The sequence below is a fragment of the Anomalospiza imberbis genome, chromosome 4 (genome assembly GCF_031753505.1).
Source record: "Anomalospiza imberbis isolate Cuckoo-Finch-1a 21T00152 chromosome 4, ASM3175350v1, whole genome shotgun sequence".
Classification (NCBI taxonomy): Eukaryota; Metazoa; Chordata; class Aves; order Passeriformes; family Viduidae; genus Anomalospiza; species Anomalospiza imberbis.
Window position 1 is genome coordinate 27380690 of NC_089684.1, and position 12321 is coordinate 27393010.

The 12321-nt window shown below is 44.3% G+C and overlaps 1 protein-coding gene across 5 annotated transcripts in view; it reads right to left on the reverse strand.

The window, feature by feature from the left end:
- HERC3 (HECT and RLD domain containing E3 ubiquitin protein ligase 3) overlaps positions 1-12269 on the reverse strand; it is a 44073-nt gene extending 31804 nt beyond the window's left edge. For 3 of the 5 annotated variants that reach the window (XR_010998205.1, XR_010998206.1, XM_068187612.1), the window contains exons 1-2: positions 12120-12260; positions 7351-7608 (exon numbers count right to left, since the gene is read on the reverse strand). Coding sequence is in view for 3 of the 5 variants with exons in the window: in XM_068187612.1 (XP_068043713.1) it covers positions 7351-7576 (226 nt within the window). In the remaining 2 variants the exon portion in view is untranslated. Of the gene's footprint in view, positions 1-7350; positions 7609-12119 lie in introns of those variants that run through there. The other 2 variants (XM_068187611.1, XM_068187613.1) reach the window with 2 other exon arrangements.
- Positions 12270-12321: the final 52 nt, after the last annotated feature.

The following is a 12321-nucleotide window of genomic DNA, read 5'->3' on the forward strand; positions in this document are numbered from 1 at the left end:
AGTCTCCTTTCCTCCAGAGACATTTGTGATTCTTACTGTGATGATGGTTTACCGGCATGGCACATGTGGTACTGCTCATTCATTCATTTAGCATGGCTACTTACAGTCTTAAAATCTGAGAGAGGCTGGCTCAGTTATTAACACTGCCTTCACTTTATAAGGCTGTTTCTGGTCATGTCAAGGCAGGAATGCAAGGGCAAGAAGTGAGAGGCCACCGTGACATCCCCAGGGTGTTACATCACATACGCTTTGCCAGCTACTGCCCCTCACAGCTGTGAGCAGACACCTACCCTGAGAAAGAAAAGCCCTTCCTCAGGCACAGACAGAAAGCCCTCCCCACTTTGCTGCCTTTTGTCTAGAGGACACAGCCTCTCTGAGGAGCTACAGATGCAGACTGGCATGGGCACGGTCAGCTGGAGCAGGCTCCTGGAGAGGGCTGCTCAGGCACAGAGGGCTGCAGTCTGGCAAGCATCAGCTGGCAGAGGGAAGACTCCACCTTTCAGACCCTGAAGATAAACTAGTAAGGATAGTTCTTTCAAAGAAATAAACCACCATGAGTCGCTGCAGAAACACGAGGAAAACTTATCTTCAGAAAACCCAGAGAGAGCCCGTTTTCCTCCTCAGGTTATAGCAGGGAGCTGTAAAGGTGGTCATTCAGCCAGACTTGCTGGCCACTGGCAGGCAGCACAGAAGCTGTGGCTGGTCCATGACTACTGAGAAAGCCCCAAGGTCCACCATGCACACCCCAGCAAACCCCACAGCGCCAAGGCAGCAAGTGCAAGGTGGGCAGGATGCACTAAACCTTGGCATGACATGAGAATGGATACCAGAAGTGTAAGGGGGAATTAGGGAAATGGGTGCCTAGATGCCAGATTTGATGGGCTGGAACTACACACTGCAAAGCTGTGACATTTGAGAGTCTCACTTGTGGCAGGTCTAGACTTTGATTAAATAACACGATTTTCAAAAGCACTTGCTTTGCTCCTCACTCTGTTCACATTTATTTCAATCCTGCAGTGGTTTGCATGGGAGCAAGACAAAGCCATATTTCTGAAAAGCCACACCTGCACAGTGCACACTCAGTTGAGCATCTCTCTGCCTTGCTTCCCCACCAAGGGCATTCCCACCAGTTTCACAAATATTGCTTGAAAATATGTTACTGCAAACAAGCAAGGTAACTGGAAAGAGAGAGGCAAAGAATTAAATCCTATTAAACATTAAAAAAAATATTAATTTTATCTACTGGGCATTCTGAGAAAATATATGAGCATCTGTAGATTCCTTTTTGGTGAGTTTTTATAGGCAGGCAGCTGTTTAAAAGGCAGGTCAGGGGTTGAAGAGAGTGAGTATGTCTTACCAGCTTTTTTCAGGTACCAAAAATACTTGATTTCTGAAAAGAAGTTTCACACAGATCTTGGACAAGACAAAAAGTCTTATTTCCAATACAGCTTAAGGAAGAATATTGGGCTGTCTGAAGATAACTAACTAAGTCAAAAATCAACAGCCACCAAACTACTCAAATCTGTCCTAGAAGGTGTGACTCTCAGCCATACTTACTCAGCTTAACAGAGGCATTACTTTTTTCCAGCACAAACAACTATTCTGACTACAAAAAGGTTGGGGCATTCAGAAAACTTGAATCTACTACCTCCAGCTTCTTCCCTGCCCTCTCCTTTAACTCATCACACACAGTTACCCAACCTATTTTTTCCTGAACATATCTTCCAGCTTCAGCATGGTTGCAGGAAAGGGGCCAGTCATTAGTGCCAGGTGTCATGCTCCTTTCAAGCCAGGCAGGCACACAGCCTTTATTTCATTGGCAGGCTTTTATTTCAGCTGCACCTTCAGAAAGCCTCTGAAGAGTACGCATGATACAGGAGTGGCAAGTAACAAATACCACAGAGGTAAGTACAGGTTTAGGTTGCCAAATTGCCCTAAAAATTCCCAGTCAAAAGGCAAAAAAGCTGGTCATTCTTACTGCAGCTCTGCCTTTAAGGTAAAGAAGCATTAAAACTGTCCCTCATGTCCTCTGTAACAACAGATCATACTGATTGTAAAAAAACTAATATCTTGCTTCCCTGGGCTCATCCTTGTTTTTACCTCTCAGCAAAATGAAATCAAGAGAGGAATCTGGTGGTTCTAATATTACATGCGTGTTTAGAGACAAGACTTCAGAGCTGCATCTTGAGGACATATTACAGACATTTTGGGTGCTGAGTAGATTTCTTGGCTGTCAAGAAATCAGATTTTTACTTGTTTAGGCCCTCCTAAAGACCCTTCTCTCTCCTCAGTGTAGGTTCTCCTAGTCCTACAGTCTCAGAAAATACTGGTACAAGTCAGTTCCCATGATCAAGACCACACAAATTTTAAAACAACTCCCGCTATAAATATCTGGCATATTCGAATCCCTCAGCCATCCAATTCAACACAACGCAGGCATATTTAAGGTATCTCAGGGAAAGCACTTCCTTTACTTCTCATTCAACCAAATACCAATTGTTTCTAAATTAAGTTAATTCTAAATTCTGACATCTAATTTTAAAATAATTCTGAAGCCCAAATGGCATCAATTCAGCTGAAATTGATTCTCCATAAAGCAAATCCACTGCAGCCACTAGTGAAGGCACAGCAACCTGAAATAGCTTGGTCAGATCCTGTGATCCATCAAAAGAGCAAGAGGGATGAGTACAAATGAACATACCTGATTTCTGCAAGGGGAGACCAGTTTAATTACCTTTTTTTTTTTTTTACAAACAACATTTACAACGAGTGCTGAAACATAAACATACACAGCTCTTTGTCTGCAACCTGCTCACGGCAAACACAAGACCTGCCACCTCTCCTCCAGAGCAACCAGGACCTCGTGGCTGACTTCTCACCCACCGGGAAGAAGCTAAAAGAGGAAGATCCACACACACACTGTCCTTCCAAGCAGGTGGCACATCTGAATTCTCAGCTGTTCTGGGATTTATGATTAACAAGCATGCTGTCCTGACCTGAACACAGAGCTCTCTGCTGCTGTAATCCTGTGCTGAGGCTCAGGACGAGTGGACTAACATTTGAAAAGAAAGGCCACTCCTTTCAGAGAAATCCAGAAGATCTGCATCACCTAGGTTGGTTTGCTTGGTTGTTTTGGTGGTGTTTTTCTCCTGTTTTTTGAAAGAGAATGAACATTATGATGATATCTCTATCAGCAGCTATGAGCAGATAGATTCCACAATGCACAGAAAGGCAGTGGTCCTCTGCAAATTTGCATCCAGACAAGGAATTTTGTAAAAAAATCATAGGTTTGTCTGCTGTATCTTACCAGATAAAAGGTTTGAGGCAAATTTGGCTGGAGACATTGTTCTGTAACTCTCTTGAGACACTAGTTACCAAAGCCCAGGTTTTCTCACTAGCAGAAGTCAAATGAAGTCCAAATTACTTGAACAGAACAAATCTCTAGAGCCGAAAACAATTTTCACACCTCAGTCTTGAGCAGGTTTTTAAAGCTTTACAAACTACTAACAACCAGCTAGTTGTTTCACACTCCTCTATAATTCCACCCATAACCCAAAAGAACCTTTACCTTAGGTACCTCAGCCCGTCTTTTGTTCTCCAGCATGCACACTCAGATAAAACACTTAGATCTAAGAACCATTAACAGGGAGCCAAGCCATCATGGCAGACCTGAAGAAAATCAATCCAAGTGAAATTACAGGACTGACAAAGGTGAAACTTAGATATACTTATGAAGAACAACTTTTTTTTTTCTAAAACTACTGCAGTACAAAATTATTGCTTCCCATTAGAGATACAACATATGTTATCGTCTGATAAATTTCAGGAAATCAATGCAAACTCCGACTAATTTTGCAAAACAGTGTGTTCAGTGCTTCACTACCAAAATTGCTAAGCTGATTCTCCTAGGATATGGTCAGAGACTCTGGAGACTTCAAGGGCGTAACAACACAAGTGAAAATCAGGGCAGGTCAGACAGAAGCTTTATTAATCATGGAGATGGTGAGAGAATGCTGGAACAGCATTCCTCCCCCTCTGCATCCCTGCCAAGTGATTGCAGAGATACAAACTACAGAATGTTTAGAGAAGGAAAAGGAAAAAAAAGAGGTGAGGAAAAACGATCATATAAGTATTAACAAAACCAGATATCCACCCCTAAGAGGAGTGGACTCTTCAAGTACCTCACTAATCATCACAATTTGAAGCAAAAATGAATTAGTAAACAGTGTGACAATGTGAGAAAATGGCTTGTGGTAGAGCCATGGGAGTGCCACACCTGTTATCACCCTGGTATTATCAAAAGAAGAGAGTCTGAAACACTTAGAAGCAGTTAGCTTTTAGTCAAAAGGCATGTTATTTTAGTTAAGCTAAACTTCTTAGGCATCCTAAATATTAATTTTAGCACCTCAATGTAAAATCCAGAGGAAAGGGCAATTCCAGAAAATAAACCTCTACTGACTTATGCTCTTTCAGTGGTATGCACTCCCCCAGTAATTTCTGTTCCCTGTAGAGGAGAGGCATAAGAATCACTTTGCCAGCTGCTATCCCCCTCTCCACATTACATCCACAAGGTCAGCAGATGTGACCATAAACGCTGCTTTTAATTAATACGTTTTCTTTCATTTCAAAAGGTGCCCTCTAAAGGGCTCCTCCAAGAGGAATGCTGAAACAATTCTGCACCACTGTTTGACATTGTCGTGAGCAGCATGAATGAGAAGCAAAATTGAATGGTGAGAAATAAAAGCGAGCTTCCTCTTAGGGAAGACCTAGGCAGCGGGAAGGGGATCGCTCCACCCCTAGATGTTAAAGCAGCCTCCACAAGGCTCAAAACCCCTGCACATTTTCGTGTCTCTATGTTACTCTCAAAAACCAAGGCACTTGTAAAGCCCTGGTAAGCATTTCTGAAGTCCAGAGGAGAGACTGCCTGAAAGGGACAATCAGTATTGTGTCACAGCCTCCTACATCAGGAGGTGGAGCTCACTTCCAGAGCTGGGCAGAGGTCCCACTTCCAGCTGCCCTCACAGGCTTCACAGGACCAAGCCACAGGGCAGGAAAACCAAGAGACCTCAGTCCACACTGCCCTGTCCAGCAAAGGCTGGAGAGATGCAGCTCCAGGACTCCCAGTTCCTGGCATTTCTCCCATTTTCTACTGCAGACTCCTCCTAACAGTCTTCTCTATCATTTTCAACAGCTCAGGACCCTGTGTCCCCCACAGGCATCTTCATCACCTATCAGGCATGGCTTCATTCACAGGCCCACAACAATGGAAACACCTTCAACATGCCTTTCTACACAGAAGGTATAAGGTTTATACCATCATTACCCCATGCAGAGGAAGGGGGGTGGAAGAGGAAGGCTTGATTCTTCTTGTTCCCATTTGCAAATGAAAACTAAGAAATTCAGTTCCCAGTGCTGCAAGACAAAGCACAGAGGAGTGTGTGATGGGGCTCTCCCCCAATTTACTGTTACCATAAAGGCTGCTGTAACTGTAAGTTAAAAAGAGCAGCTGTTCCTTGCTTTACATCATGTCCCTCCCATCTGCCCCAGCCAGCAGAAATCCTACTGGAGCCACAGCCAGTAATGCTATATTGAAACACCATTTCTCTGGGATGGCCACAGGCTCCTCAGAGAGCAGCACTGCACAACCTTTTTCAGAAATAAAATAAACCTGTAGGATAACTGGGACGTGGTTTCACATCTTGGTGACAGACTCTAATTTAAGGGGTAGAAAAAGGGCACTTGGGATCAAACACAAAGAACCTTTCATTTCTATTCCAGAAGCTCAGACTGGCCCTCTCTACCAGTCTAGCTGAAAGCAGGATAGCTAGCTGAGAGAGGTCTACACTTCAGCATTCAGGATTAATGAAGTCCATTTCCAGCTCTGATCTACTTGCTGTGAATCCTCCCTTTTTATCAGTAACTTACGCTTAAAAAGCAATTTTAAAATTAAACCATTTTATAGGTAAAATAGCAGCATAGCCTGAAGATGTTTCTCAGAGTATCTTTGCAACACTCAAAACAGTATTGAATTTCTGGGGCCTCTGCACTAGTCTTGAGCTAGCTGGGTGATTTGCAGGATGAAGTATCCCCAGCAGTTTGAGTTGAATATTCACTAGGCTTGGCTTCCTTTCACCAAGCGTCTCATTTATTCCAGGGCTTAAATTTACAAGTCCTCGGAAGACTTGCACAGAGAGGACTTAAGCACTCCTGCTATTCCCAATCTCTTTCAGTAATTACCTAGAAACTACGTGTAGCAAAAGCAAGACAGGGCGGATTCAAGGTGAACTGCTCTAATCCAGCACCTAACACCTGCCCAACTCATTCTGAGAGAAAGAGACAAAAGACACTGACAGAGGAAAGGAACAATAGAGTCAATCAGGTCAGATTTGCACATACTGCATGGGGAATGGAGGCTATTTTGCATACACCCTCTCTCTCTGTCATGCAATAATAGTTTGCACTAGAGAAGACCCAAGCCCTACAGAGGGTAGCCTGCAGTTTGAGAATTTTTTGCTCTAATTACCCACAGCACAGGACTTTTATATTATGGAAACAGAAATACCTGTATCTTTACCACATGCCAAAACCAAGAAGTTAATGGAAGGGAAACAGGAAGGCCAACATTCAAAAGAGTCCAGAAGAAAGGCTTCAGGGTTTCTTCCAAGAACAACTTACAATTAAACCACTCCTTCACCCTGAGAAGAGGCAGTAGCTGCCTGTGGTTCAGCACTCATGAGTCCTGTCCATCAGAACACAATGAAGAAGATGCAATGTGAGTCTAGGGAAAGCAACACTAAAGTGACCTCCTTTCAGATTAAGAAAGCATAAAGGAGTGAAGGCACAAGTTGACAAGGGATTCTGAAAGGGTTGGAAACAAAATTTGTTTTTGGCCAAACACAATTTTGTTCTCCACAATTCTACTCAACACAGATCCACTTGTACTCTTTGGTGTAAGTGAGAAAATTCCCAGCAGCAGCAGAATAAGAGTGGGCATAACAATGCAGTGCAATTGGAAAGACAAAGCAGACGACACTCATGACTCATGGGCCTCTTTATAAAGAGACAACATAATGCCAGATAACAAAATCTGCCCTGAGACCATCTGCGCTCCCTCTGTTTTGATGCATTTCCCAGGCAAAGTGAGCAGACCTGTCTCCTCACCCGTGCTGCTCAGCTTTGGCTTTCCAGAGCCAGCTAGGGTTATTCAGCATCACTACTGAGTTATGTGACACAATTATCAGCTCTGCTGGCTGCTCCAGCTCTACAGCAATCAGCACAAAGCAGCTTTCATAATGTTCTCAGCCCACCAGCCTCAAGACAGTTTGAAGTGTGTATAAAAAGCAGACTTACCTGGCTTGCTTCCTTCACAGTCATGCCCCAGTTGACCTTTGGTGTTCAAGCCACAGGTATACACCTCCCCATCTTCCAACAGGAACACAGAGTGGTTTCCTCCACATGCCACTTCCTTGACATTTCTATCGTGGATGAACCCATATACCTGTGGCTCAGGAATGATGACCTGGAGGTTGCTACCTATCCCAGGCTGTCCATAAGACGAGTAGCCCCAGCATAGCATTTTCTCTCTTTTCAGCAAGTCATGTATCCTTCCTGGGCAAGAGAGACAGGGGAATGAGTGTGAATGAAGCAAGTATACCACAAATGATCCTACAGAGATCCAGCTGTTCACAGCAGGAGGTGGAAACAACCAGAAAAGGCATTTCCTGCACGACTGTCAGGTTTGTGAACTGTCAGTAAACCACTACACAGACAAAGAGTAATCAAGACAGCTCAGCTGTGGTACTGAATCAGAACCTTCATGCCTTGGCCATCTCCATTTGCGAGGCAGCAGAAATGTTCTGAAACCCAGGAGACTGAGCTTTTACATTGCAAAATTACTCTGCTTCAAAACCCAAATATCAAACAATGCCCCAAACCAACTGTAATGCTTTTCAGACTAACAGGTCCAAATGTGAACTTTTAGAGTGTCATATTTGAGACCACTTCTACATAAATCTTTAAAAATTACCTCCAAGGTGGTTAGACTAGCCCTGAACAGAATGACACAGGCATTTGTGGTGTACTGGCCAATGCAGAAATGTGTTATTTCTGATAAATACAGATCAAGGAGTACTTTGCTCAACTGAACACAGTCTTGCAACCCAAATTTGTGCATGCACACACACACACTGAACTTGAGCCACACACTGAGACACACACACCCCTAACTGCAGCAAGGATTACACAAGAAGCAGCAGTTCACGTGGAGCAGCACATTAACAGCTTGGCCCTGACAGCAATGGACAGGTCACGTTGCAGGTCACGTTGCAGGTCACGTTGCTGCAACTTGGCAGCAGTCAGGAGTTATCTTCTGTGCTGTGCTCAGTGAAAGTCAGGGATTACAGAGTAGGGTAACACAGGAAGGGAAAAAATATAGCAATATAAAAGGTCCAAGAAATTACTTGGCTTGAACTTGATAAAGGCAACAGCATGCTAATGCATGAAAGCTGTGGGAAGAAAACAATACTCCATAAGCACATGAAAGATTTTAGTAATACTTCTTTGTCACTTCTAACCTCAATAGGTTATGGTTATTTGTTAAGCATGCTATACCAATAAGACATTGAGAATTCCTCTGATTGAATTAGAAACTGGCTACAGCTTTTTTTTTTTCTTTTTTTTTTTTTTTTTTTTCTGCAAAGGGAAGGAGAAATATAAGAAAATGAAAGATCTGAGACATCAAGTCTTAGGACACACTATGCCAAGTTTTAAGCTAAGGCAATTTGCAGGAGCAGCAGCATTCAGTAACACAGCACAAGACAGAAAAGCAAAGGGTAAACCTTGGAGTGCCAAAGATTCCTTCTCCCACTCTGAGCAGACAGGAAACACATGCATTTGGTTTGTTTCCAAAACCTGGTGCTAATTCAAGCTCTAGGTATTAGCAATAAAGCCTTTCCTAATCTAAGCTCTAAGACATGGTTGTTCATCTCTTACCCTTTGCTTGTCAGCTGTGGTCACTTCCACTGAGGCACAACTGAGCTGGAAGGGAGAATTGGATCTTCCAGTTAGTACTTCATCAGTGGTGCAATTTCCTACCACAAACTGTTTACTAGGATCTCTTCTTAGGTGCTTTAAAGTAACACAGGACCCCTTTTAGCTCTAGAAGCCCTTCTTCCTTCGCAGCATAAATTCAACTCATTCACACCCACATGTGCTTATCACTGGCCAGGTCCAAAGCACACGGAGGAAAAAGCAGGAGCCTTTAACAAGGCTCTCTGCCTGGTTAAAAAAGCAGGAGCATACAAGGTTCTGCCCGGTTAAATCAGTCATGGTGTACACTCTGTATTTGGTTGCCCTAAGCACAAGAGCCTGATGGAAGATACCCTCTAAGCTGGCTACGCTAAGAATAGGAATGCCGTGGGACACAAGAAAATTGAAGTGTGTGCATGTGCTTTAAATGTGCTTTAAACAGCTACATTTAGAGCGAACTTCATGTTCTATCACACCACCAAAAAAACTCAAACTAAAAATGCATGAGCAACACCCTGAAGGTGCAGGGAATCATTTCAAAATCGACACTGGAACAGCAGAAATCTGGGGCTGCCATTTCTCTCAGCCTGGGGAACTGTGTGTTACAAAGACACAAGCAGCAATCCTGAAGAGCCACAGATCACCTTCCCTGCTAGGATAAACAGATACTGCCTCTGAGCTGAAAAGATTTCACCAGTATAAGACTTGAACTACAATGACACTGTACCACATGAGCTAAATATTAATTTGGGATACCTTCTAAAAGGGTACCTCAACAGTCTGCTCCCTATAGACTATAGTCATCTTCCCTAGTGCTAGTTTCTTTTAAAATTGCTAAAAATACATTAATTACTTTCCTTGTGCTCATATGCCACACAAGAATTTGCTGCTAAGGGAATATGACGTGATTGCTAAGAGATGGGTTTTTCCTCCAGTTAAGACACTACTTGAAACAGGAGGAGTTCAACTCCCAGTAATCCATGTAAACAGTAGGGTGATATTCCAGAGTTCAACCCTCCATTCATGCTCAAGGCCAGATTTTTTTTTTTTTTTAAATCATCTCTATGGACTATGCCATCTCTATCCACCCCCATCTTCCAACATTTTGCCAATAAACCTCAGTGCAGCTCAGTTTCACAGAAAGAGACCAACACTTTCCAGTGGAGAGCAGAGCAAAAAAGACAGCCACTCACAATTTGCGTGTACAGGCACAGCTAAATTTTTCAAATGGCCTGGTGAATTTACTTACGTTAAAGACATTTTTAAAAACACAACTTTAAGACTGTTTTTTTTCTTCCCCTAAATAAAAAAGCTGGAGGTCTTAATACATTATATGTTCAAATAGGAGCTGTGTCCTGAAACACAGAGAGACTTTAAATGACAATTTCACACTCAGTTTCCAACCCGGTTAAGGCAGTTACTCTTCTTTGCCAGTAGCAGAGGAAGTAAAAGTGCCTGTGCCACCGCAAACTGCCTCTACAAACTGCATACCTTTGTCATTCTAAAACAATGACATAAGAAGTTTCTAGTGTAGGCAAGCACTAACAGACATGTGCCTGCACATACACATATATACATTAAATATATTATTTATATTTACTTATCTGAAATTTTATGTGAGTGATTAATATTCCTAGTGCTCAGCTGAATACACCTTAAAAAAGCTGAAATTTTATCGGCAGAGGGCAAATCCTTAGGGGAGAGATTTTTCTTAAATTCATCAGTTAGGGATTAAAGTTCAGAGTTCCTTTTAAAAACTGGATTGCAAAAAGCACAAGAACTGCAGTACCCAACCACATAACCTATTCCTGTTCTTCAGAAATCCCAACACAGCCAGCTTGGTATTCATGTTTCAGAGATATGAACAGATGCAATGCAGTAAAGCCAGGCATTTGCAGAGATTCCCCACACATAAAAAAGAGGGGAAGATATAACACCACATCCTCAGACCCTGACATTCCAGGAATAATTAATCATCAAAGCAGTGAAGGATGTACATAGCACAGCTAGAGCTAGGAAAACCTCACACTGTGAGGAATATTTTGAGGAAATCTATTGTGGGTGGAAGACTCACCCTCTGCTATAACAAGGTTCTGCTGACATACTAAGTATATATCCTTTGGTGAAAAACAGCCCCCGTGGTTTGGTAAAATAATAATGCTGCATGTATGATCATAACAGGAGGTATTTTGTCTTTTTTCTTTTTTTTCCTCTCTCTTTTTAAAAGCTCTCATGTCACGCAGACTCTCTCCTCAAAATCACATTTCCACTCTGCGCCCTTTCTGGGAAAGTCACCTAAGTAAATATCACGATTGCAACAAACAACACTCAAGGCTCAATGCTCTCTAAACAAAGAGATCTGTCAACTGGTAGGGCATGAATAAACAAGTTTTTCCTTCCCTCTTGTTTGTGAGATTTCAGATAACAAATGTGTTTCTTCTACCAGCATTGCTCAACAATTAACAGAATTTACGGCCTCTTTCTGCCACCAAGCCTACTTTCTTCTTCTTTTTACCTCCGTTTCAGTCCAACTCAATGTCCAATGTAAACCAGGTTATAGACCAAGAGAATACAAAGTGTACCAGCAAATGAGTTAAAGCACGAGCAGAGTATTTGCACTGCACAGCCGCATGCCCTCAGATGGAGATGCTCCCACAGAAAACATATAAAAATAGATACCTAAAATCAAATATGACACCCCCCCCCCGCCATCACCTCCATTTTGCAATCCCGATAAAACCACCGTTCGCTCCCTTCCTTCACCCCGGACACCTCGGGCTTCTTGCGGCTGCTCCCACGCCCAGACCGGCGCTTCCCGACGAGCACACACCGACGCCGGAGCGGCAGCAGCCCCGTGCCCACCCCGCAGCCAGGTAATGCTGCAGCAGCAGCGCCGAGCGGCTCCTGCCGCAGCCCCGTGGCCGCCCCGGGCTCCCCGCCCTGGGCTGGGGACGCGCGTCCTGCAGCCGGGAGAGCGGCGGGGGCTCCGCCACGCCCGAGCCCCGGCTCCTCCACGCATGGGCTCGGTACCGGGACCGGCAGCAGCCGCACCCGGCACTCACCGGGCCGAGCTGCCCTTCCCCGGCACTCACCGCCGCCAGCCCCACCGCTGCCGCCGCGGCGACGAGGAAGTCCCGGCGCCGCTACCGCTGCCGCTGCCGCCGCGAGTGACGCGCGGCGCGGCCAATGCGCAGGGCGGGCCCGGCCCCCGGCGGGCGCGGGGAGGGCCGGGAATCTCCTTTCCCCGGGGCCAGGGCACGGCGTGTGCTCCTGGCAGGGGCTCAGCGCTCCTGG